This window comes from Phoca vitulina, unplaced genomic scaffold (genome assembly GCF_004348235.1).
Source record: "Phoca vitulina isolate PV1807 unplaced genomic scaffold, GSC_HSeal_1.0 scaffold16, whole genome shotgun sequence".
Taxonomy (NCBI): domain Eukaryota; kingdom Metazoa; phylum Chordata; class Mammalia; order Carnivora; family Phocidae; genus Phoca; species Phoca vitulina.
The window spans coordinates 33,377,158-33,401,607 of NW_022589719.1; the positions used below are offsets into that span (position 1 = coordinate 33,377,158).

The following is a 24,450-nucleotide window of genomic DNA, read 5'->3' on the forward strand; positions in this document are numbered from 1 at the left end:
TCAGTCAAGGCTTGGACTAGGACAGAATAATCATAACGCAATCATGACGGTCGTCGGGCCGTAACCAGTCTGATTTCTCCTTGGGCCGTACACTTGTGCATACAACAGGTGCACATTAAATGCAGAACCTGTAGAATGTGGAAGACACCAGAACCCAGCAGAAAGCGTCACGCCACGTTTGTTTACTTGGGGTTTAAAATAAAATGGACATGGGGTGCCTGGGTGGCTCAGTCGTTAAGCGTCTGCCTTCGGCTCAGGTCATGATCCCAGGGTCCCAGGATCGAGCCCCGCATCAGGCTCTCTGCTCAGCGGGGAGCCTGCTTCTCCCTCTCCCACTCTGCCTGCTTGTGTTCCCTCTCTCACTGTCTCTCTCTGTCAAATAAATAAATAAAATCTTTAAAAAATAAAAATAAAAAAAATAAAATGGACATTAAAAGAAAAGAAAAGAGAAAGTCTGGGGTCCGGGAGCACACGTGAACAGGCCGGACAAAGGAGCGAGAGGTTAAGCGCTAACTTGCAGAGGGTGGAGGGCGGGCCTCGAGGCCGATGGGACTACATTTCCCAGCAGCAGCCGCGCCAGACTTCCTCTTATGTGGAAGCGGGTCCGGGGGCGGGGCGAGAGAGGCGCAGGGCAGCTTGGGCGCGCAGCCGGCGCCAGGGCGCGTGACGTTTTTCCTGTGCGCCGCCTAGCGTCCCCGGCGCGCCGGTTCCTCAGCTTCGGGGCCGTGAAGGTGACAGCGGGAGGTGACTGAACGGTCTCCCGCGATGCTGGCGACACGGCGGCTGCTCAGCGGGTCGCTTCCCGCTCGGGTGTCTGTGCGTTTCAGCGGCAACACGGTGAGGCCCGGCCTGACTCCGACCAGGGGTGTCCGAGGGCCCGGTCTCGCTGCAGTGCCTCTGCGCGCGCCGTCTCCTCGGTCTGTAGTGCCTTCTAGAGAACCCTCATTTCCCCAGCCCAGCAGGAAGGTTGCCGCTCCAGCCTAGGTGTAGAGGGGAATGGGTCCCAATGGAAGGCTGACTTCCCCAACCCTCCGGCTCCTTGGCTTCCCTGTTTAACAGCCGGGCGACATAGCGGAAAATTTTGCAGGTGGGAAGCGTCCTTGTCTCGTTCCTTCCTTGGCATAACCTTATACAGGGTAAAGGTATCATTGCCCCATTTTACAGATGCAGAAAACAAGCTTTGGGGGGGATGTGCGTCTCCTGATGCCCCATCCAGCGTTCTGCTCCCCGTAATGACTTTAAGGGGATGGGAGTCTGGAAGCCAGGTACCCTTAGCCCTCACCTGGGGTGCTTGCCACTGGGTGACGTGGAATTCCAGACCCCACTTCTCATCAGTTTTATCTGAAGTGGGTCTCCCTCCATCACCTTGTATCCCAGCCCAGTGAAGCGTTCCTTTTCCATCAGTGAACACATTTTGTTTCCAGCAGAGTTAGTAATGTAAGGCCCTGGTCTGACCAAGTTTTGGTCCAGCAGGATAACCAGGCAAGTGAATGGACACTTCACACTGGGCGCAGGGAGATGGTATGGTGCTGTGGTTCAGGCGTGGGCTTTGACTACAACAGACCTGAGTTCCAGTTCCATCTACTGCTTTGGTTGTGTGCCCCTCCATAAGTTCTGTTTGTTCTTAACCTCAGTTTCCTCCTCTATAACAGGGGAAATCATTCGTGTCTCAAGGTTATGAGGATGAAATGGGGTTTTGGAGATCAGATGCTTAGCCTAACGCCTGCTAATCAGGAAGTGCTTACTAAGTGGTGGTGGTAGTATGATGCCACGGAGGGTTCTGAGACTTAGGCCCCTAACCTCTTCTCAGCCCAGCCCCATCTAATTGGGGGACCCAAGAATCTGTAACTTATGGCCAGGCCCTTCATGGCCCCAGAACTGTCCTGGGACTCCTGACCCTTTGTGTCTTCAGACAGCACCCAAGAAAACCTCATTTGGCTCGCTGAAGGACGAAGACCGGATCTTCACCAACCTGTATGGCCGCCATGACTGGAGGTGAGATGGCGGTGTCCTTAGCTCAGTGGGTGGTCCTGGAGCAGAGCCTCCCCTTCAGTGCCTTTCCCACTCTGTCCAGGCTGAAAGGTGCCCAGAGTCGAGGTGACTGGTACAAGACAAAGGAGATCTTGCTGAAGGGGCCTGACTGGATCCTGGGTGAGGTCAAGACGTCCGGCTTGCGGGGCCGTGGAGGTGCTGGCTTCCCCACTGGCCTCAAATGGAGCTTCATGAATAAACCCTCAGATGGCAGGTGTGTGTAGGGAGGCAGAGCTGGGCTTGCAGGAGAAGCCTTGGAGGTAGCTGTGGCTTACCTGGGCCTTGGGGCTGTTTCCTTGGAAACTTAAGACTGAATGAATGGGAAAATGTCACCAGAGCTCAAGTAGGTGGGACTTAGTTCTATCAGGTCTTCCTCAGGGGTAGCAGAATCAACACAAGATTTTGACTCAGGCATTGGTCAGTTCTGCCTTCTAATTATATAGTTTTGTGCAGTCTCCTGGTCTTTTTGAACTCAGTTTTCTTTTTTGTAAGTAGATATTATATTGTGCAGGGATTAAACAGATAGTGTTCGTACAGCTTTTGGCCCTCACATTGATGGCGCATAGGAAGCAAATGATAGACGTCAGCTGCTTTACCTCCTTTTGACCCCAGAGACATGGCAGAGGTTCAGGAAGGTTCTGTGTGACCAAGAGCAGATTCTGGGCTCTTAGGAAAGCACAAGGGGACATTTGGACCGAGCAGAACAAAGACCTTTCCTGTGGTCATAGCCATCCAAAGATGTAATAGGCAGTGAGCTCTCTGTCATCGATGGTGAGCAAGCAGAGCCCCTGGGAACATGTTGGGAGGACAGGGAGGGATTGGCTATCAGAGGAGACCTCTTTGAGGCCTCCTTGGGTGGAGTGGGGTGGCGTGTAGTTGAAGGCCCAGCCCTGGTGGCCCTCTAGCCTCACTGATACGCTGGCACCCACAGGCCCAAGTATCTAGTTGTGAATGCAGACGAGGGGGAGCCAGGCACCTGCAAGGACCGGGAGATCATGCGCCACGATCCCCACAAGCTGGTGGAAGGCTGCCTAGTCGGGGGCCGGGCCATGGGCGCCCGTGCTGCCTACATCTACATCCGAGGGGAATTCTACAATGAGGCTTCCAATCTGCAGGTGGGAAAGGGGAGGGGCCTCCGCAGAGGGGAGGGTGCTCAGTGTGTGTGGCCCCCAGAGCCACCTCCAGGCTCTTTCTGTATGTTTCAAAGCCTCAACTTGGGAGGCTTTCAGGACTCTGTGACTCCTGGGGCAGGGGTGGGCTCGCAGGCATTTTTCCTGCAGAAGGGTCAAGGGGTCATTTCAGCCATTCTGAGCTTGGTGGCACCTGCAATGATGGGTCTAGGGCCAGAGTCCCACACCATTCTATTAGGCTCTTGCCTTAACAGTGAGGAGGGATAGGGAACAGCGCTGGGACAGTGCCTGGCACATAGTAGCAATTATGTATAAGTGTTATTGCTACATATTTAAAGACCAACCTCAAGGGTCTTTTCCTCTGTTGCAGAAGTTGTACTCGCTCATTATAAAGATAGGAAACCGTACCGTACACAAATCTTCCACAGATCCACTATCTGTAGGAAACTGCTTATTAAAATTTTCATGATTTACTCAGCCTTTCTTTTAAAAATACATGTAGTTGGAGAATTTGTTAAGTGTTGTTATTACAAAAGTAGCACACACATTGTAAAAGTCGCCACCCCTCTCTCAGAGCATCCTCTGCTCATGTCCAAGGGGAGCTTTGCCTGGACTTTGGTGAACATGGGCTCCTGGGCCTGTGCCCCTCCCCACCACACAGTGTTCCTGGGCTGGCGGGAGTGGTGCCCTCACATTCCTGTCCCACAGGTGGCCATCCGAGAGGCCTACGAGGCTGGTCTGATTGGCAAGAATGCCTGCGGCTCTGGCTATGATTTTGATGTGTTTGTTGTGCGTGGAGCTGGGGCCTACATCTGTGGGGAGGAGACGGCGCTCATCGAGTCCATCGAGGGCAAGCAGGGCAAGCCCCGCCTGAAGCCACCTTTCCCTGCTGACGTGGGTAAGAGCTGGCCCGATCCTGGGCCTTGTGCTGTGTCCTGTGGAATCCCATCTGGCTGCAGGTCCCCGCTGGTCATTCTTAGGGGATTTCTGAGTTCCTTCTGGCCTGGGGGCCAGAGCAGGGTGGGAACAACATAGAGGCTCTGCCTACAGTCCCTCATGCCCCCATGTCAGACAGCCAGCTCCTCTCCAGCCCTCCAGGGACTAGGGGGAGGGGGTGAAAAGGCAGGGCAGTGCCTGCTAGAGTTCGGGGTCTAATCGGGGATGGGAATGACAAAAGGGTGAAGGGGAGCTGGGTCACAGAGCAGGACCCTAGGACAGACCCCACTGCTGGGAAACCTGATCGAACCTGTCCCCGCCCTCTGGTGGCCACCAGTCCCTCATCCCATTCCTCCACAGGAGTGTTCGGTTGCCCCACAACCGTGGCCAACGTGGAGACAGTGGCTGTGTCCCCTACCATCTGCCGCCGTGGGGGTGCATGGTTTGCCAGTTTTGGTCGTGAGCGCAACTCGGGCACCAAGCTGTTCAATATCTCTGGCCACGTCAACCACCCTTGCACCGTGGAGGAGGAGATGTCTGTACCGCTGAAGGAACTGATTGAAAAGCATGCTGGTGAGGCCTGGGGCCACTCAGGGCCGGAGCAGGGCAGGAGCAGGGCAGGATGGCCGTGAAGAGAGCCAGGGTGGGATGGCCTCCTGAGGCAGCTCTGCGCAGGGGCTGACAGAGGTCCTGGGGTCAGGACTAGGCAGCTGTGCTGGTCCCAACCGTGACCATCCATCCCTCTGGGGACTGACTGTGGTCCCAGGGGGTGTCATAGGTGGCTGGGACAACCTCCTTGCTGTGATCCCCGGTGGCTCATCCACACCACTGATCCCCAAGTCGGTGTGTGAGACGGTGCTCATGGACTTCGACGCGCTGGTGCAGGCGCAGACGGGCCTGGGCACGGCCGCTGTGATTGTCATGGACCGCTCGGTAAGGGCCGCCTCTCCTCCCCACCCAGTCAGTACCCCTCCCTGGGGCATTGCCAGCTCTTGGATCCCAGTTCCTGTGACCTGAGATACAGTCAGGTGGGAGAGGAGAGAAATCGTCCCCGAGAGAATGCCTCTTGGGGTCTGGGCAGTGCCGGATGTCCGGGGTCGGGGAGGAGGCGGCCAGAACGCTGCCGGAATCAGGGGGTTGCTGCTGGGGGGCTGAGGCTCCGGCCTAGGGGCCTGCTTATTGTCTCTGGTCACCCCAGACAGATGTTGTGAAAGCCATCGCCCGCCTTATTGAGTTCTACAAGCATGAGAGCTGTGGCCAGTGCACCCCATGCCGCGAGGGTGAGCACCCGGGGCGGGGTGGGGGCTTTCTCTGTGGCTCACCCTAGGCCTAGGTCGGGCACACGGGCAAAGGTTGGGTGGGCTCTGGACACTGAACGGACAGCTGCTGCTCCCCCGCTGGCCGTAGCTTCTCTCGGCCCCACCCTCCCCGTGGCCCACACCCTTGGAGTGCTATTCCCCACGCGCTGGCTGAGGATCACCGGGCCCTCTCTTGCTGCCGTGGCTGCAGGTGTGGACTGGATGAACAAGGTGATGGCCCGCTTTGTGAAGGGGGACGCCCGGCCAGCCGAGATCGACTCCCTCTGGGAGATCAGCAAACAGATAGAGGGACACACCATTTGTGCCCTGGGTGATGGAGCCGCCTGGCCTGTGCAGGTACTCGCTGCCCTGCTTGTGGGCACTGGGGTGGGGGTGCTGAGGGCTTAGGGTACTGGGATTTTCAGCTCTGCTTCACCGTGTCTGCTACTCGCCTCCAGGGCCTGATCCGCCACTTTCGGCCGGAGCTTGAGGAGCGGATGCAGAGGTTTGCCCTGCAGCACCAGGCCAGGCAAGCTGCCTCCTGAGCCTGCTGCCTTGCGCTGATGTCCATCTGTCCAGATGGCTGGACAATAAAGTCACTGCTGCCCACTCTCCTGATGCATCTTTTCTGTGGCCTTGCTCTTTACTCTGCCACTGTAGCCCATTACTCATGGAAGTCTATTTCCCAGACAGAGTTAGAGGCTTCCCATACCCCGCTTGGACCCCACTTGTGGGTGGGGATAGGTCAACTCAAGGTCATGTCATGAATCCACACCTTGGCTTCCTGTGGGTCAGTCTGGTCAGTCTGTCCTAGACCATCTTGAGCGCCCATCCCTCAGTGCAGATGGCAGCGGCGGTGGGAACGGGGCTTTCCCAGTGTGACGAGGGGAAAACAGTGGCCTGGGGTCCAGACCTGGGCCTGGCCCAGTGTGGGCTTCTGGAGGGTGGGAGCAAGGAGAACAGGGCCCAGTCTGCCCTGTGAGGTGATGGGCAGGGAAAAGAGCAGACTCTGTCTGGTCTGGTTTGCAGGTTTATTCTTGCTTCATGATTGGCAGTGGGGTGAATTTGAAAGGGGGGGTAAGGAAGCAAACAATTTGGCATGGGGTTGGGCACGGTGGGTGGGGCAGCTCCAGGTCCTCCCAGCTCTACGGGTCAGTTTTGGGGAGGGTGGTGAGCAGGGCCAGGCCGGGTACCCCTTCTAGTCGCTGAGCTCGAGGGGCGTGCCGTCCAGTGGGTGCCACAGCTCCAGTCGGCGGTCACTGCGGCCCAGGCATTCACACCAGTGCCGCTGGCGTTCCCCGCCTGCCTGGCTACTCAGCTGTACCCCACCTGGGTTGGGGGACAGGGGTCAGGAGCCATGTGGGAGCCCATTGGGTCCCTCACCCCGCTCCCCCGCATTCTCACCGATGAAGTCGTCAGCTGTGCCCAGGTCATAGTCCCATACAGACACCAGCAGCGTTTTCTGGGCCAGCTCCTCCCTCGGGCCTGCGTAGAAGAACTCCTACAAGGAAGGGGGCAGAAAGGCAGGAAGGAGGGGGCCTTGAGTCCTTTACAGGTTCAGAGACAGGCTCAGGGAGGTGAGTTGCTCAGGTTAGGGGACGGGACTTGTGCTTTCTGAGTGAGACAGAACACCGACCTCCCCAACCCCAGAGCAGCTAGGACTGCCTCCACCTGACCCTGGCCTACCTCATTGAACTCGGGGTTCAGGGTCTTCTTCCGAACACTGGTCTTGTATTTAGATCTCTTCCCCACATTTGGACACAGGAGACTGGTTGGGGAAGATGGGGTCAGGTTAGGTGTGGCCCTGGAAAGGGGCTCTGGGGAAGCCCCACTGCCCACCTGCCTGTCCACCCATGTACACTCACAGGCGGACAAAGGGGTCCGAGTAGCCGTTGGCATCCATGGGGGCGAGGTGGGCGCAGCGCAGCACGCCCACCAGCAGGCCGCCCTGCCGAGAGCTGTAGCACAGGGACAGCAGGATGCGCCCGCGCTCCTCCCCTGCGGCCTCCACCTCCTCCTGCAGGGGTGGGGTGTGGTCAGCGGGTGCAGCCCAGAGCCCGCCCACCCGCCACTGTCAGCCCCCACGGGACAACTTGAGCTGGCTGCAGAAAAATCAGGGGCCAACAATTTAATGTCATGATTCTGCTTCCAAAAACAGTCACTGGCCTGGTGCCCTGGAAGGGAACTTCCAGATCCAGCGGCCCCTCCAGGGCCTGCGAAGGGGAGGGGCTTGCTCAGACCACGGTACTGGTCAGCCCAGGGCATCTTTGTCACGGAGGGGAAGGGCGCTGGTGTCTGAGTGGCACAAACATGCTAGGAGCTTCCTAAATGGCCTCTCACTAAGCGCCCATCGCCACCCTCCCCCGTGTCACAGAAGCAGCTCCAAGAGGCTGTTCTCTACCCGACTGACGTAGAGGTCACTAAAAAGCTACAAACCCCACCCTCTTCACCCCCCCACCGCCCAGGGGACTGAATGGCCTTTGCCACCCTCAGCCCCTGGTGCTTGCAAAGGACTTGGGGAGGATGCCCAGGAAGAACGTGCTTCTCCCGTACTTAACATAGGATTCAGTTTACAGAAAGCCTAACCGCCTTGCTCACATTCACTTCTCAGTAAAGGATATTCCATAAGCACCGGCCTGGCGCAGTGGTGCTTCTGTGTTGCGGGGCTGGGACAGGAAGTGCGCCTCTCAGGGGGCCTGCCCCACCTGGGTGGGACTTGCCAGCCTGGCCTTGGCTAATTGGCAGGTGCAGCAACTTGCGGCTCCACCAGGGGGCAGACAGCAGCACCTGGCCCTTCCGTCCTGGAGCAGCCGGGGAGGGCCTGCCCTCAGCCTTGCCCAGCTGAGCCGGGGGTGGGGTTGGGGTTCTGGCCATGCCTTTGGTCTTTGGCAGAGGGCCCCCTGCAGTCATCTCTGCCTCCCGACAAGGGCCTGTCTAGGGCTACTAGCCCCAGAAATGGTACCCACAATGCCCTAGGGATCGACCTAGAAGCCAGGGAGCCCCACCTGCTGTCCATTCTCTCCTGGACCTTGACCTGCCCTCCCAACTTGGGCCATGGACAGAGCCCACCAGTTTCAGCGTCTGCTTCCACCTGGCTTGTGTGTCTGCTTCTGAGGGCTTTGCTTGTCCCAGTACCCAGTAGTTGCTCTGGGCTGCTCTGGCCGGGGTGTCACCCTCCCTGCCCAGGCACTGGGGTCTGGCTGTTCCCTGGGGCTACGAATGCTAGGGCCTGTGAGAGAGATGGCCTCAGTTTCCCCAAGCCCACCTGGGCCTGAACACACCTCCTCAGCCCACCTCAGGCCCTGCCTGATGCACTTCAGCCTGGGCCCCCAGGCCTGCCCCCCCCATCCCTGCTTGGTCCCACCGTCCTACCCACCTCCTCATACAGGGACATGCCACGGGCTGTGTCCAGGCTCTTGGGCCTCTTGGTCTGAAAGAGCAGAGAGCCTGGTCACCTTGGCCAGACATTGCCCAGGGTCCCCCTCCTTGCTGCTCCCCTTTCCAGCTTCCCCACCACAAGGATCTTGGTACCCACACCCCAACCTGTGCCAGCCCCACTCACCAGCTTCCGCTTCTCCAGACACACATTGAAGCTCCTGGCTCGATTGGGCACCAGCTTCCTCAGGGGCACCCGCAGCTCTCCCAGAGGAAGCGCCCGCCGCCGTCGCCGCAGCCGTGGGTCCTCACACACACACAGCCTGGTGGCCCCCCGGGTCAGCCCTGGCCAGGCAAGCCTCCCCCCACCCCCCACCTCAGCCTTGTCGCCTTGTGGCCCAGGCCAGGTCCTCACCGCAGAGTCTTTCGCCCAGCATCCTGGCAGGTGAAGCCATGATAGGTGAGTGTCTCCTCCCAGACAGGCCCCCTTGTGCCCCGAACCGTGCGGGTCCGCAGCTGGCTGGCCTGGGGGCAAGGTAGGGTAGATCAGGGCCTCCTTGGGCCCCAGAGCCCCACTCTGGCCCACCGCCCTGGTAGGCCCCCCATTGCACATCCCAGCAATGGGGAGCTCCATGCCTGATGTCCAGGTTTTGGCGGGGAGGGGCAGGGCAGGGCCAGGTGGGTGTTCCGGGCTGGGTGTGGCCAAGGGGCATCAGTAGGGGCCTGGGTGTCACCCTCACCTTGCTGGCCCCTGGCAGCAGATTGGCTTTGACATAGGTGTCCACAGAGCCCGAGGCAGGTGGCTTGAGACCCTGAGAAGAGACAATGAATGTGAGGCAGGCCTGTGGCCCAGGCCCTTTGCCCATAGACCCCCGCCCCCATCCTCACCTTGGCACGGTGAGCCGTGCAGTGCAGGGCGCTGTTGTCCGCGTCAAAAAGAAGCGTAAACTCGAGTGTTCCCAGGGCAGCTGATGGCAGGTGGCAGGCAGGGTCAGCTCCTACCTCGACCCCTGCCCCGTACCCCAAATGGCACCATGGCTCCTGCCCTGCCCCTCCCTGGTCGGATGCTTGGGATGCCCCAAACCCTACCCTGGCCAGGCTGGGCCAGGAGTGCTCCCCTGGTCCCCTGCCCCCACTCACTGCTGTCGTCTGAATCTCCCTCTGGCTCTGGGTCAGGCTGCGGCTGGGGTGCAGAGCGTATGGCCGGGGTCACTGCAGGGTGCGGCTCTGGGGTGCACAGGGTGTGCTTAGCGAAGGGGTAGAAGTGTGGGAAATAGTCGGAAATGCGGTGGATGGGCCGGATGGGGCCGGGGTTCACATTGATGGCCATGTGCTCCTGCATGCTCACCCGCTGTGGCTGCCCCCCGCTCCCTGCCGCGGTGCCTGCCATGGGGGCTTGGACATGGGGGCAGGGACTCAGAGAAGCCCCCACGGCTGGAGACGGGGGGAGTGCAGCGGGCCAAGGAGCCAGGGTGAAGAGGCATCCCTGAGGGCGCTGAGGGGGGTCTTGGGTGGCAGCCAGGACCTGAGGACAGAGTGCAGCGTCAAAGCAGGTGGGGTGGGGGAGAAGTGGGGGGCTCCAACCTGAAGGAGGCCCCCGGGGTGCTGGTAGTTAGGCCCCTGGCTACTCACCGCTCTGTGAGCTCCTCCACCTGGTTTGGTTCGCTGAGTATAAGCCAGACTGGGGTGACCCTCAAGAGCAAGAGCCTGAGCAAAGGGCCTCCCAGAACCTGTGAGGGAGGGGGAAGGGGCGGGGCTCGGGAGGCTGGCACCTCTCTGCCCTCAACCCCAAGGGTCCCTTCTTTAGTGCAGGGGCTCAGCCGCCCACCTCCCTCACCCCCACTTCACACACTGTCAGAGTTATTTTTACCACCATCATGCGCCCTGCTCCCAGGTGAGGAGTCTGGAGGGCCAGAGATGACACAAGGGGTGTGAAGTGTGAGGGGCAATGGGAGGGGCCCGTGAAGGAAGGGGTAGGTGAGGCAGGCGGGATGCTGGGGGAGGGTGCACGTGGGGAGGTATGTAGGAGTGGATGGTGGTGGGGGGGACACTTTGGGAGGTGTGGAGGGGGCGCACGGGAGGTGGAGGTGACAGGGCTCCTGTGGAGCGGGGATGGGCGCCCAGGGAGGAGACTCCAAGGAGGAGGGCGTCTGCAATCCGGACCTCTTGCAGCCCAAGCTTTACAAACACGAATCATATCACTTCAACACCTGTATGCCCCTCTCCCAGCCTGGAACAAAATCCTAACCCACCACTGAAGCATGTCCCCTTGACACCCCATGGTGGCCCCTGAGTGGTGGAGCCCCTCCCCACCCCCACGTTGCTAATCTTGTTTCCTCGAACACCCCAAACTTTGTGCATATGCTGCTCCTTCTGCTCCAACTTCCCTCCTTTGCCCTTTGATCTGGCCTGCCCTTGCCCACCTTTGGTTTCAAGGTCACTCTGCAGGGGAATTTGGCTGGTTTTTTACCTACTCAACCTTCCCTTCTCTCTTCCCATTGGTCCTTTGGGGACTGCCCCTTCCCTAGTCTCAGTCTAGAAGGTTCATCCTGCTCCCCAGTTCTCTGCCCACAGACCCTGCCAAACAATTAATTCCAACTAGAGCAGGCCATGTGACAGGCTCAGGGAGGGCCAACGAAGTACAACTGGGTTAAACGGCCAGAGAGAGGAACTCTGTTTTCTGTTGATGGGATACTGGTGCTGTGCCACCCTACAGCTGTTGCCCTCCCCTTACCTCTCACCCCTGCAGAGTAGAGATTCTCCAAGAGTGAGGCCGACACAGTGCAAAGCACAGTAAGAGAGAGCCCCTGAGCCCCTGGATCCAGCCATGCCTGAAGGTAGTGTATCTCGAGTTTATCCTCTTTTGGCAAAGTCGGCTAGTGGGTGGAGTTTCCTATCACCTGTCCTGGCTAATATTGCCCAGTCCGCCATGACAAGGTCAGATTGCTTACCACCTCTCTCTGGTCTACATAACTGATGTATAATTCCACTATTATCTGTGATTAATTAATATACAATCACATGATTACGTGGGACCTGCTCTGAGGTCTTCCCCAGGAACTGAGTCACGCCCAGAGGCCAGGGCAGCATCTGAAGATAAGGCCCCAGCATAGTACCTAGTACATGGTAGGAGCTGGGCGTCTTGGAACTTTGCAGTAACAAGTGGGGCTCCTCTTTGGATTCCTGCAGCCTGGCACGGGGTCAGCTACACACAGAGGTGGGAGCAGGAACTGGCTGAGTAGTGGCTGAGTGTGGCCTCTAGAGTCAGAGAGGGCTTGGCCCAAGTCCTAGCTTGGGGTGACCTTGGGCAAGGTGTCTCTTCTCTCTGAGCCCTCGTCTCACCGGCCAGGGCCAGCGTTGGCCCCACCTCAGGGCTGTGGTGAAAGCCAAGTACCTGTACTTGATAAGTGCCCACTGGTCAGTGGGTAACAGCGTGATGGGACAGAGGCACCCCAGCCAGGAGGCCAGTTGTCCCATGGGGTCTGCCCAAAGTCAAGGCCCCAATGCAGAAGATGCAGCTGCCACAGAATTGGTAAACGCTCTTTATTCAGTCCGTGAATGGAGCTGGCCTGGCAGGGTGAAGGAAGGGGCTGCCTGTGGCCAGGCCTTCAGCCCGTGGGCCGCTCTGAGCTGGACAGGCGGTGCTGGTAGGCGCCAGGTGCCAGCAGCTGCAGGGTGAACTCAGTGATGACGGCCGTGAGCCCCCAGACACGGTGGGGCCCGTGCAGGAAGACAGGCAGCGTGTAGCTGAAGTGGCCATGCTGGCAGAAGTGGGTATACCCTTGGTTCTGCGCCTGCAGCAGGTGGGCCAAGGGGAGTGCAAATACCTCGTCCACCTGTGGAAGGAGGCAGTGAGAGGGCGGATGGAAGACTGCTGTGGACAGAGCCTCCCCCAGTTGGTTGGCCCCCCCGCCCTCCCCCCCACTCACCTCTTCAGGGTTGGGCCTGAGACTCTGGGGATCCAGTGGGCCCACACCAGCAAGCACTGGCACGACGCTGGCCTTTTGCTGGGGCAGGAGGGTGACAGGCAGTCAGGGGAGGCCTGGCCTTGGGGAGGGGAGCCTAGAGGGAGACCCCCACCTTTCCATCCAGAGCCCGTCAGCATTGGAGGCCCCTGCCCTTGAGCCCACTCCAGCCACGCTGACTAACTCAGGGCCCTCAAACTCGCTAGAGCCATCCAGCCCTCTTGGCCTTTGCAGACTGTTCCCTCCACTTAGAATAACCTTCCCTTACTTTTACTCCCCTAAAATCTCCCACTCATCATCCAATCCCTGCCTACCCTGTGAAGCCTTCCCCAACTCTCCTCCACCAAGCTGGGCAGAGCTGGCTTACCCCGAGGCCACCTCCAGCCCCAGAACTGAGCCTCAGGATCCCCGGTGAAAAGGAGCTAGGATACCCCTGGCCCTTCCCTGATGGGTTGTGTGGGGATGGAACAGGACCACCAGGCAGGTGTCTGGTGCTCCACCATGCCGTCTGCCTGCCAGAGGCCATGACCACCCTCCTTGTCCCTGATGGTGGCCTCAGGGTCTGGCAGCCTTACCCTGTCGTGCACAGGCCGCAGGACGCCCCACACATGCTCTTCGGGCACAGTAAGGCCCAGCTCCTCGTGGGTCTCCCTTAGGGCTGTGTGCACCACATCCTGGTCAGTGGGGTCGCATTTGCCTCCTGGGAAACTGATAAGCACAGGAAGCCTGGTCCTTGGTCTGTTGGGGCCTTGGTGGGTGGGGGTGACAGCTGTGGCAGAGGGCTAGTCACCCACCTAAGCATCTTCTGTCTCTGCCTCTAGTTTGCAGTGAGGCCTCGGGCAAGCCACATGACCTCTCCAGGCTCAGTTTACCCCCCTGAACGACAGGGGTAAGGGTGAGGCCCTGGAGTTCACACACGCAACTTTTGCCTATGGTGGCCCCAGTGGCGCTATGACCCTAGTGCGTCCCCAGTTTCCACCGGGGACGGGGGCGGGACCAGGGCGGGAAGCCAGGCAGCCCCGCCCCACGAGCTGCTTCTGCTCCAGGATCCGAATCAACCCTGAGTCGCCGGCAGGGGGCGGGGTCTTGCCTTTTTAGAGAGGCGGGCACAGCTCCGAGAGGTGTCCCCAGCCCGAGGTGGTGCGGGACGCTACTCGAGGGGTCCGGCGTGGCGACCGGACTGGAGCACCCGCGGCGCCAGGCTCGGCGCGGAGGGACGCGGGGCGCGGCTCTCCCCAGACCCGTTCCCCAGGGGCGGAAACCCAGGCTCGGAGAGGCGAAGCGCCTTGCTCAGGTCCCTCCGGTCCTCCCAGCAGGGACAGGAGTTCCCTGCCGGTGTACCTGACGTCACCCTTGTGGCTCCCGGCCAGGCGGCTGGACCGCAGCGTGTAGAGCAGCGCCGGGACCCCGCGCACCGAGCACAGCGGCACCAGCACCGCGGCCGCCGCGGGGCGCGCGCGGAGGCGGGCAGTGGCCCCAGCCAGCAGCCGCCGGCAGCGCCGCTCACCCTCCGCTGACAGGCAGTCGGGCTGCATGTCCGGCCCCGCGCAGCCGGGACACGGAGGGCGCCGGGCCTCGGGAGGGAAGGGGAAGGACAGCACTCGCACTCCGCGTCCCCTGGGAAGCTGGGCGGGGCCGCGGGAGCAGTCTCCTCGCCTCGCCCCGCCCCGCCCCGCCCCGCCCCGCCCCGCCCCGCCCCGCCCCGCCCCATGGGGCTCCGAAGCCGCACTGGCTATGCCCCTTGGGGGCGGGGCCTACGCAAGAGGCGGGGCCTCAGCGGGAGGGGCGGAGCCTGAGGGAGAGGCCTGGCCTCCAGTTGGTGGGGCGGGGCCGGAAGGGGCGAGTCCCGATGACTTGGGTTCCGGCAGAGGGGCGGGCCTGGGCTGAGGGCGGAACTGGCGTCGAGGATGCGGAGGGGGTGCCTCAGAGCCCGTGGAGCTTCTCGCGTGGCGCGCGTCCAGCTTCCGGACCCGGCCCTTGTGACGGCGGGGTTCGGGAGTCGGGGTGTCAGGCTTCGAGGCTTTGCCGGGCCCCGCGTCCCTCCACGCCCACGTGTGCCCGTCCCTTTCCTAAGGACCGAACGCGAAGTGCTCCAGGGTGTTCGGAGTCAGCGTTTCGGGGATCCACGGGGCGCCCCTCCTGGAGGCCGGGGACGTCAGGGGCTGCGGGAGGAGTGCCCAGCCGGCTTCCCCTCGGGGCTCCTCTCCTGGTTCCTCTGCGTGGTGCGCGCCGCGCCGTCCGGCTCCAAGCGACCCGTTCCAGCCCCAGGCCTTTGCCCTGCTTTTCCCGCCGCTGGGAGCTTGTCTCCCCTCCTCCCCGCCCCTTTCCCTTGCAATTTCTGCTCCTGTAGGTGTGGTTTAAATGTCACCTCTCTGTGAAGGTCTCCTGCTTCAAGTCTTGATTGGATTCTCAAGTCCCTCCCCCTCCCCCCCCCCCCCCCCCATCTTGGCCTGGCCCTTGTGGTCACTGCCTGTCATGTTTCTGCGTCCCTCCAGACCCCGGCTTCTCAGGACCAGGCCACCCCAGTCTTGGGCAGGGCACCTATACGTGGAATGGCAGGTGTCACCATGCTTTGCATTGACTTTGAGCAGCTGCCTCTTTGAGCTGCAGTTTCAGTCTTCACCTGGACACATAAGGCGGGGAGCAGAAACTGCAGCCTCACTCAAAGCCCTGCCCCTTGGCTAGTGTCCACCTTTGCCATCACTGTGCTCCAAGGGATACCACTGGCACTGGGCAGAGCTTTGGGATGTCTGCAGCCCGTTATCTGGGGTCTGGGTGTTCCTGAGTCCCTCCACCCCCAGCCCCGGGGACAGAAGTGCTCTGACTACTCATGCCAAATGGTTTAATGTTGGGAGAAAGGGAGAGGTAAAGCAGGGTTTGGAGGAGTCACCCCTCAAGGCAGAAGGGGACAGGTTGGGGGGAGATGGCTGTTTCCAAGCCTGGCACCTTCTCAGCCTTGCTGTGATTCTGGACAGGTAGCCTCCCTCTCTAGGCTTCCACCTGCCCTGCTCTCCTTGGAAGGGGACAGGGCCTCTGTAGAGGCAAGGCTGGAGGGGGTAGTGTTCAGGGCAAGAGGAGTCTGTCCACAGGGCCCTCATCATCACTGAGGGTCCTGGACAGGCCCCAAGCACATGGCAGTGGGGGACAGGACCCCAGCCTAGCTGGGAGGGGCAGGCCCTCCTGATCTCTGTCAGCCTGAATATTGGGGAGGGGATATGGTGTCGGTCGGGCCCTTGGGATTCTGAGGGGACTTGAGGCTCCAGGGTATAGGCCCTGGTAGTTGAGGGGCTGGTAGGTGGCTGGGGCCAGCAGAGCCTCAGTGGGGGACAGCAGCTGATGGTGCATCCGGGCAGATGTCCTGGAGTTGGAGGCCAGAGCTTTGTTGGGGTCTGAGGGAGGATATGGTGAGTAGACCCCAGACCTCCCCTTACATCCTCAGCCTCCCTTGTTCCTTCCCTGCTCCCATCCCATTCCTCCCCTTCTCAGCCTTTGCTCTTGCTCTTCCCTGTCCCTTCCCTCTTCCCCACCCTCTCTCATTATCTAAACGCTTCCCAGTTCTTCAAGGCCCGGCTCAGGAGCCACCTCCTCCAGCGAGCCCACCTGAACCTCCCACCCCTGCTCTTAGCACCTTGTCCCTGTCCTGTTCTCTCTGCCCTTGATCCCAAATTGTCTCAGAAATCTCTGCCTCCTCCTCTTTGTCCACACAGGTGCCCAGTGGGCTTGCTGAACATGCTGAAGCCCCTTGCTGGAGGCCCTGTGGCCCTGTCAGCTCCCTGCCCACTGTGCATGCTCTGGTCCTCCGGGGGGCTAACCTTTTTCCTGCTCTGCGGGGCCTTTCAGCAGGCAGGAGCTGAGGCTGCTGTGACTCCGGGCCGGGATGCTGAGCAGGGCTCGTGGAGATACAGTCCTGAAGATGCGACAAGCAGGAATGGAGGCAGGAGGCCAGGGGGAGAGCCCAGGCCAAGGGTCGTGATCAGTCAGGCAGTGGGACCCCAGGACGAGTCAGTGGGCATGACCCTCAGAGAAGGGCAGGAGCCAAGGCCTTAGGAGAGGCCCCGGGGGTGGGGGGTGAGGGGCTGGGTTAGGGCAGCCGGGCGGAGCTGTCCGGGCCCAGACAGTACCAGGAGTCCGAGTCAGTCTCCCTAAAGCCCTTGGCAAAAGGGTTGCTGGCGATTTTCAGCTGGGTGATCTGCAGAGAGAAAGTACGGTTATGGGCCAGCCCTGAGCCAGGGAAAGGCTGTGGGGCCCCACATTCAGCCACCCTATCTTCCCTGGACACCCCAATCAGGAGGCCCTGGGACCTGGGCCCCTCAGCCCAGGAGCCATTGGGCATGATGGCAGGGGAATGATCGAGGGCAGAGGTCCGCTGAGTCCTAGAGAAGGAGAGAAGGGCAGGGCTCTGTGAGCACGTGGGAGCTCAGAGCCTTGGGCCTCAGTCTCCGTGCCTGTGAAATGGGCTGGCAGCTGCCTCGTGAGCTGTGGCCCAACCCACCCGGTGGTTCTGATAGGCTGTCACGGCCGTGAACTGGGTCTCCGTGAAGATGAAGGACTTGAAGTTCTCCTGGGCGTAGCGCTCACTGTCCTTGCGTGGGTCCACGAAGACCACGTGGAACCGGGGCTGGTAGCGGTGCATGGAGTTGAGAATGATCTGGAGGGGGTTGCAGAAGGCGGTGTGCAGGGGAGGAGCAGCAGACCCTCCCCAAGGCTAAGTCCTCTCCAGGGCGGGAAGACTGCCTTTCTTATAATAGGGGTGCCGAGTCTGGCCTTGAGAGCCTACGGTTCTGCGGCAAAGGCCCCTTTATGCCTGAGCATTTTTGCCACTTTGCCTTCTCTCACATCCACATCCCGATGTCAGCTTTACCTTCAGAAATATCCAGAATCTGACCACCTCTCCAACCCCACCACCTCCACTCTGCCTGATCACCATCATGTCCCCCTGGATTTCCTCAGCCACCTCCTGGCCAGTCTCCCTGCCTCCACCCAGCTTCTCTGTCCATTCTGCGCACAGCAACCCCAGTGAGGGGGAGCTGGGCTCCCCCTGCCATCAGGTTTCCACAGTGGCCCCAGGAGAGGCCTCCCTGACCCCTGTCAGCCCCTGCTCAAAAGCCTCCTGTGACCACTGCACAGAGTAAAAGCCAGAGCCCTCTCCACAGCCTACGGGCTCTGCAGATCAGCCCTGGCAGCCTCAGGGTCTCTCCAACCATCTCGCCTATTCACCCCACTTCAGCCACATGGGAGCCTCCTTGCACTTCCCCCACTGACTGGCCCAAAATTCTGCAGCCTCAGGGCCTTTGCACTTGCTGTTCTGTCCCCTGCAACAGCTCCCACTTCTGTGTGCACAGGCTGCCTTCCCCATTTCCTTTAGATCTCTCTTCAAATATTGCCTCAGCAGTTTCTAGAACCCCCCCCCCCCCCGAATGGACAATTCACCTCTGTCTCAGCACCCCCTCCCTGGTTCCTTTTTCTCCTGGTATTTATCACCATCTGAGACACTACACACAGGACCTTCTGGATTCTTTGCTTACCATCTGCCCCCTACCCCAGGAGGTGAGCCCCATGGAGGTAGGGATCTTTGTCTGTTTGACAAAGTGGAAACAATGCTGTGTTCCTGCACCCACCATGGGCCTGACCTGTGGTGGGCATTCCATAAACACTGTCTACAAGGAGGACAGTGTTTGCTGGAACATTCCCACACCTCCAGCCCACTTACCCACCTGCTTGGACAGTCCCCTCTGCTGTCCAACCCCTGGCCAGGTGAACTTGGCCACCAGCATTGGCCATCAGTAGCGGGTGGGGGTGCTGGGCACCAAGGCCCCTGGGTATTAACGACATGGCTAGCCCTGGTCCCAGGCTTCGTTATGATCAGGCCCCAGTGTCCCCAGCCCTGGCTTAACCCCTCCCCACCGTGGCTGGGCCTCACGTGGCCATTGTCGTCCAGCAGGTTGTTGGTCAGCTTGAGCTTGTCAAAGGACACAATCTGGCGCATCCACTGTGCGCCCTTGGCCGGCGAGTCCGGGTGGAAGTGCACACGACCAGGCGTGACTGGGTCTGCTTTGCCTGCCACCAGCCAGGCTGAGCTGTGAAAGGCGTACCTGGGGGGCAGAGCAGGTGGCAGGGGGGCCCCATCTGTACCCCATGGCACTCATCTGCTGCCCCCACCTGGAGCCAGGGGCAGAGGGGCCATCCCTCAACATTACTGCCCATGCACTATCCCCATCTTGCACATGAGGAACCCCAAGAATGCTGTCCGGCCTTGAGTTCCCTGTGGCTGCACTGGGCTAGCCCACTCTGCCTGCCCAGGCTAGCCCGCTACCCACTTGAGACTGTTGGCTGCCCTGAGCTGGGCTCCCGCCCTGCCTTCAGGCTCCCACTGTCGCCCCAGGATAGGCCTCCCTGCTGCTGCTCCGACTGGCCCCTGGCTCCCCGCAGAGTGCAGGTAGGGGTCTCCTCCCTGGCTCAGCCCCTGCTCTCTGAGCTGCTTCCCTGGCCAGCCCCCAGACCTGTATCTTTTGTCGTCCAGAGGCACGAAGTCCATGAGCAGGGCATAGTCAGCCAGTGTGTCCATGCCCAGGATCTTCACCTGGAAGGTGGGGAACATCCTCCTGCAGGAGAGAGGTGCTCAGCAGCCCAAATGCAGCTTCAGCACGGCCCCCTGTCCCTGCCCCGCGCGCGCACACACACACACACACACACACGCGCCCGCTGCTCACACCTGCCGGCCTTGGTGACAATCATCTCTGTGCCCAGCTGGTTGAATTCCTCCCACAGAGTCTTCATCTCCAGCTGAACTGTCACATTGGACACACGTGGGTTCTTGGGGCCCTGCTTGCTGGGCTCAGCCACGACTTGGGCCCCTGTGGAGCCGGTGGAAGGGCCTGACGGGAATGGGGAGTCCAGCCGGGGCTCCCAGCTGGAGCTGGTCATGGGCAGGGTGTAGGGCTCTGAGGACGCAAGTACCCCAAGGCCAGCAGAGAGGAAGGCTGGGGAGGAAGGATGAAAGTGTGGGCCCCTGTTTGCCTCACCCCTTTGCCACCAAGCCAGCTCTCATCCTTCAGGTGGCACTTAAGTGCCTCTTCCTCTAGGAAGCCCTCCCTGACTGCCAGGCCTGTGTTCCCAGAGTCCCCCTGACTGAACATCACTTCATGAGGTAAATGCTGACTTAAAGCTCAGGAGGCCAGAGACAGGGCCTGTCTGGTTCCCCAGGGAATCTTTGAGCCATCAAGTGGCCTCATGGCTTTGAACAAATTGTTTCACCCCTTGGATCCTCTGTTTCCATATCTGTCACACGGGGTTCTTAATACCTGCCTCATAGGGTCCATGGATTACAGTGCCTGGAGCACAGCAGACCCTTCAAAAAGGACACCTGTTATGCATGATAGGCTATGTGAGGTTGTGGGGTTGGGGAGGAGTGTCTTAGCTCCGCGGACACCCAGCTGTCACCACCAGTGACTCTCACCCATGTCTGACCTCAAAAACCTGCCCAAACCCTGCCTCCAGCAGCCCATCCTAACGTCTTTCTGCTCTGGCCTCCTCCCTTTTCCCTAAAAATTCCACTTTTTGATAAGCAGTCCTGGTACAAGCCTTGGCCAAAAGTTTTGCCGCCACCTACTTTAAAAAAAAAAAAATCCTAACTACAATGAGATACTATTTTACACCCACGAGGAGGGCTGTTACCAAAAACAAAACAAAAACCAGTAACAAAGCAAAAGCGCAGGTGTCGGCGAGGATGCGGAGAAGTTGGAGTGCTGTGTGCATTGCTGGCGGGATGGGAAATGGCACGGCTGCTGGAGAACAGAATGACCATATACGATCCAGCAATTCCACTTCTAGGCATTTACCTAGAAATGGAGAATTGCACAAAAGGAACTGGGGGCAGCGACCTGGACAGATATGTGCACATCAGTGTTCACAGCAGCACTGTTCCCAATAGCCAAAAGGTGAAAGCACCGCAAATGTCCATTGATGGATGAATGGATGAGCAAACTATGGCCTATCCAGACAACAGATTACTCCCCCTTAAAAAGGAAGGACATTCTGCGGTGTGCCATGACATAGATGGACCTTGAGGACGTTACGCTAAGTGAAACAAGCCAGACACAAAAGGACAAATCCTGAGCAATTCCATGAATCGTCCGATCCATAGACAGGGAGGAGAACGGTGGTTGCCGGGGGCAGAGGGAGTGGGAGGGGAGTGTGCATTTCATGGGGACAGAGTTTCAGTTTTGCAAGAGGCAAGAGTTCTAACGGATGGTGGTGCTGGGTGCACAACAGCATGGATGTCCTTCATGCCCCTGAGCTCTACACTTAAAAATGGCTAAAATGGAAATTTTGATGTTATGTACATTTTACCACAATTTAAAAATTAACACTAGGGAAAAAAAAGTCCCGAAACACGGACTGTTAGTTTCTAGCCGCACCCTAGCCAGAGCCGGTACTCAGCAGGTGCCTCATCTGAGCGTGGGGCTCGGCCTGGGGCCCCTCACAAAAGCCCCTGGGGGTGCTGCGGTCTGGGAGTGGGTGCGTCTCTCTGAGAAGGAGGGGCCCCATCAGCTCTCCATTCCCCAGAGGGGCAGGAAGGCTACAGGGGCTGAGGTCCCTCAGCATCTGGACCAGGCCGTCAGATGGGGGCAACTGTCCACTGTTCAAAGGCCCTGCGGGGGCAGGCCCATCACCCAGGCAACCAATGCTCCAGGATCCATGGTGCTGGGTCCCCAAGGGAGAGGCTCAGGGCTTCCCTGGGCCTGGGGCCTTTGCAGGCTGGTCGCTGGCTCCCGAGTCTTCGATGAGCCCATTCCCTGCCCACCTCGGTCAACAGGCCACCCTTGAGTGCTCTCAGGAACTCGGGAGGGGCCTGTTCTCTGCCTGGTTCCTCTCAAAGTAGGCACCCCTTGGGGTCAGGATTTGACAATTTCCCACAAGCATGGAGTCAGGTCTGGAGAGGAAGTTAGAGGCTTCTTGTCCAGCTCCTCCCCCACCCCCACAACCTTGATACTCAATGGGTGAAGCCCAGAGAGGGGAGGGGACAGGCCCAAGGTCGCCCATGCCTGAAAAGGCTTTCCCTTCCCAGGAATGACTCATTACCCCTGCCCGGCAGCACCCCTATATTTGTACCTGGGTGGCTGTGAGCCCATCAGCCCTGCCCTGGTGGGATCTGAGGCCTCAGCGTGGGGTGCCCCTGCCCCACCCTCTGGCCCAGGACCTGGGTCCAGCGGGGTTTCCTTGGTCCCCACACCCAATCCCTGCCCTGCCCCATCACCCCGGAGCCTGAGCCCAGCCGTGGGGCCACCTCGGCTGCCTACACCGTACCTGCCATGGGGACAGCCTGGACGTTGGCTCCTGGAGGAGCCCTGCTCAGTGGGGTGCCGGCTGCAGCTGCCACCTGAGGGGCCCCTGCTTGCTGGGAGGGTGGTCAGTCACTCGGGGTCTCCTGGCCCAATCAGCGGCGTGGCTCCGTTCTGCAGGACTGTCCTTCCCTCGGAGCGATCGCTCACGTCTTGATTCTCCACTGGAGCCAGGCACCTGGTCTCTGCAGGTGGGACCCTGGTTCTGGGGGGAGGCAGGGCCCCTTCTCCAAGCCACGCTCACACTGGACTGAGGCTGGCGGCGCTTGTCCAGCTCCAGGCGTGGTGCTGTGTGGGAGGAGGGCAGGTGGGAAGGCTCTGACGTGGCAAAGCCTCCTCTCCCCCTCCCGGTCCCCTCTCCCAGCTCCCTCCCTTCCCCAGCCAGGAGACCCCCAGCCGTTCCTGATCAATGGACCCAGGCGCAGGGTGGGGGCGCATCTTGAGGACCTGTTGGGTGGTCCGCAGGGGCCCTGGCCTGGTGACTGGAGGGGCTCGGAGCCTACAGGGCCTGGAGGAGGCTGGGGAGGCTGGGGAGGCTGGGGAGGCTGGGGAGGCTGGGGAGGCTGCAGGAGCGTGAGGGCTGGATGGCAGCGGTGCTGCCCTTTCACGGGGACCCTGACCCCTGGCCCCTGACCCCTGACCTGGGGCTGCTGCTGCGGCCTGGCCTGGGCAACTGGGGCAGGAAACACAAGGGGGCAGCGTCGACAAGCCCTGGCAGAGGCAGAGCCCCTGATGGCTCTGACCCATAAGCTGTGCAAAGCTGGTGGCTTCCTGTCGGTCCCCGTGCCTCAGTTTCCCCAACGGTAATAAGTGCATGATCTCTTCTATCTGGGATAGACAGCAGTAAGCTGTTCCTATCCTGATTGGCAGGGCCTACGTAGTCCCCAGAGGGTGGGAGCCTGGCCCAGGTCAGAGGTCACTGGTCTGTCTGTTCTCCCCAGCCTGACCAGGCACCTTCTCCAGGCTGCCCCTCCTGTCCAGGCCGGCCATTCAGGGACACATAGATGGCCAGTCAGGAAGGCACAGGGGGGTGGGGCACCCCCAAACTGGTTGCTATCACTTGACCGTGCTGTTTGGCCATTTCATCCCTGCCATACAGCCCAGGGAGGGTTATCGGGCTGGACTCCAAGCTAGCCCATTCCGGAAGGGGGTATTTGAGCCCCCAGGCCAGCTCTAGGTGAGAGCACCTCAGGCTGTGCTGGGGTCCCCAAGGCAGGTGAGACCCCCTCCCCCAACACACCTCCTCTACTGGGGATGTGGGGTAGGCAGAGGCCCATACCTGAGAGTGGCCATGGAGGGACCGAGGGTTGGAGGGGCTGCTTCTCTCCAAGTAGGACATCCCAGCTCCTCCCAGAGCCCCATGCCAGGGGGCCGACCTCTCTTCCCTTCAGCTTAGGGATGCCGCCTGCTTCGGGCTCCTATACCCCAGGGTCCTGCCAGCCGAGCTGGGAGAGGCGGGCAGACCCCCGGCATAGACCCATGCCCAGCTTTGCTGTTTGCACTAGGGGCTTCTCTGTGCTTGTGAAGGTCTCAACGGCTCTCAGGGGCCACCCAGTGGGGTGTGGCCAGCCAGGCCACACTGTCCCGGGATCCACAGTGGGACCGTTGGGAGAGGGGAGAGATGATGGAGGGGCTTGGGAGATTCCCACCAATCCTGGTGGCTCCCCATCAGCCTAGACTCCCAGGAGTGGGCCAGCCCGGGGTTCTGTTGGCTACTGATGTGTGTGTGTGTGTGTGTGTGTGTGTGTGTACTTGCACTCAGTTTGCGTCTGTGTGATGGGAAACACCCCCTCCACACGTGTGTGAGCACACTGACATGCACACAGATGAACTCAAGGCCCAGTGCCCTGTGCACACGAGTGCAGGCTCCTGCGTGCACACACACAGCTCTCTTGCACGCACACGTGCACACAGGCACACCTCTCTGCGCAACCTCCTCCCCGGCCGGCCTGCCCTTCCTGCCCGAGGCGCCTGCTGGCCCCCCGCCCCCTCATCCATCTTGCCTGCCAGCCCGTCCCTGGTGCCCCCATATCCTTCACACCTTCTCATCTTGCTGCTCGATAGCAGGAGGCCGCGTGGCAGCTGTGGCCGCGGGGAGATGGATGGGCCAGGCAAGGGTGCAGAGGGGCCGGCGAGTGACGCCGCCCGTGGCCGGAGCGCCGGACCCCCAGGCCCCTTGTCAGGCTTAGGTGGGTGTGGAAGCTGTCACGCTGTGTCCAGTCTGGCCTGCAAGGACCCCCTGCAGAGTGCCTGGGTCAGGACTGAGGGGACCCCAGCCGCAGACCCTGTGCCCGCTCCTTCCTGGGGTGCTGAGGAGTTCCATCAGCCTCCCTGGTCGGACTTCCCCTCCCCCAAGCCAAGGCACCTCTTCCCC

The 24,450-nt window shown here is 60.5% G+C and overlaps 4 protein-coding genes across 4 annotated transcripts; 1 reads left to right on the forward strand and 3 right to left on the reverse strand.

Moving 5' to 3' along the window:
- The first annotated feature begins 642 nt into the window (after positions 1-642).
- Positions 643-6,013, forward strand: NDUFV1 (NADH:ubiquinone oxidoreductase core subunit V1). The gene is made up of 10 exons (XM_032414898.1): positions 643-837; positions 1,913-1,995; positions 2,075-2,245; positions 2,963-3,146; positions 3,870-4,059; positions 4,458-4,670; positions 4,864-5,030; positions 5,296-5,377; positions 5,607-5,752; positions 5,854-6,013. Exons 1-10 carry the CDS (start codon positions 766-768, stop codon positions 5,938-5,940), a joined length of 1,395 nt encoding a protein of 464 aa, XP_032270789.1. The 5' UTR covers positions 643-765; the 3' UTR covers positions 5,941-6,013.
- Positions 6,014-6,418: 405 nt separating this feature from the next.
- Positions 6,419-10,160, reverse strand: LOC116638726 (double C2-like domain-containing protein gamma). The gene is made up of 10 exons (XM_032414824.1): positions 9,911-10,160; positions 9,659-9,738; positions 9,511-9,582; positions 9,186-9,295; positions 8,958-9,093; positions 8,772-8,825; positions 7,261-7,412; positions 7,082-7,163; positions 6,800-6,896; positions 6,419-6,724 (listed from the first exon to the last, which is right to left on the reverse strand). The coding sequence occupies exons 1-10, from the start codon at positions 10,158-10,160 to the stop codon at positions 6,594-6,596; spliced, it is 1,164 nt and encodes a 387-aa protein (XP_032270715.1). The 3' UTR covers positions 6,419-6,593.
- Positions 10,161-12,117: 1,957 nt separating this feature from the next.
- NUDT8 (nudix hydrolase 8) lies at positions 12,118-14,270 on the reverse strand. Its single transcript, XM_032414306.1, has 4 exons — positions 14,077-14,270; positions 13,311-13,443; positions 12,700-12,777; positions 12,118-12,606 (listed from the first exon to the last, which is right to left on the reverse strand). The coding sequence occupies exons 1-4, from the start codon at positions 14,268-14,270 to the stop codon at positions 12,379-12,381; spliced, it is 633 nt and encodes a 210-aa protein (XP_032270197.1). The 3' UTR covers positions 12,118-12,378.
- A 1,565-nt stretch (positions 14,271-15,835) lies between these two features.
- TBX10 (T-box transcription factor 10) lies at positions 15,836-20,195 on the reverse strand. Its single transcript, XM_032414825.1, is given in 9 exon segments — positions 15,836-15,885; positions 15,888-16,124; positions 16,548-16,642; positions 16,857-16,924; positions 17,228-17,383; positions 18,656-18,827; positions 19,236-19,337; positions 19,448-19,715; positions 20,192-20,195. Coding segments are annotated over 9 exon segments (1,152 nt in total).
- Between the last annotated feature and the right edge of the window lie 4,255 nt (positions 20,196-24,450).

What these genes read in the sequence shown, in the direction of transcription:
- NDUFV1 (XM_032414898.1), top strand. Translation starts at nt 766, where the DNA reads ATGCTGGCGACACGGCGGCTGCTCAGCGGGTCGCTTCCCGCTCGGGTG. An exon ending in ACTGATTGAAAAGCATGCTG is followed by an intron (nt 4,671 to 4,863) that starts GTGAGGCCTGGG and finishes CTGTGGTCCCAG; the next exon opens with GGGGTGTCATAGGTGGCTGG. An exon ending in TGATTGTCATGGACCGCTCG is followed by an intron (nt 5,031 to 5,295) that starts GTAAGGGCCGCC and finishes TGGTCACCCCAG; the next exon opens with ACAGATGTTGTGAAAGCCAT.
- LOC116638726 (XM_032414824.1), bottom strand. Translation starts at nt 10,160, where the DNA reads ATGGCAGGCACCGCGGCAGGGAGCGGGGGGCAGCCACAGCGGGTGAGC. An exon ending in TGCTGCCAGGGGCCAGCAAG is followed by an intron (nt 9,296 to 9,510) that starts GTGAGGGTGACA and finishes CCTTGCCCCCAG; the next exon opens with GCCAGCCAGCTGCGGACCCG. An exon ending in GCATGTCCCTGTATGAGGAG is followed by an intron (nt 7,413 to 8,771) that starts GTGGGTAGGACG and finishes CCACCCCTGCAG; the next exon opens with GAGGAGGTGGAGGCCGCAGG.
- NUDT8 (XM_032414306.1), bottom strand. Translation starts at nt 14,270, where the DNA reads ATGCAGCCCGACTGCCTGTCAGCGGAGGGTGAGCGGCGCTGCCGGCGG. An exon ending in AGCCACAAGGGTGACGTCAG is followed by an intron (nt 13,444 to 14,076) that starts GTACACCGGCAG and finishes TGTGCTTATCAG; the next exon opens with TTTCCCAGGAGGCAAATGCG. An exon ending in TGCGGCCTGTGCACGACAGG is followed by an intron (nt 12,778 to 13,310) that starts GTAAGGCTGCCA and finishes CTCCTGCCCCAG; the next exon opens with CAAAAGGCCAGCGTCGTGCC.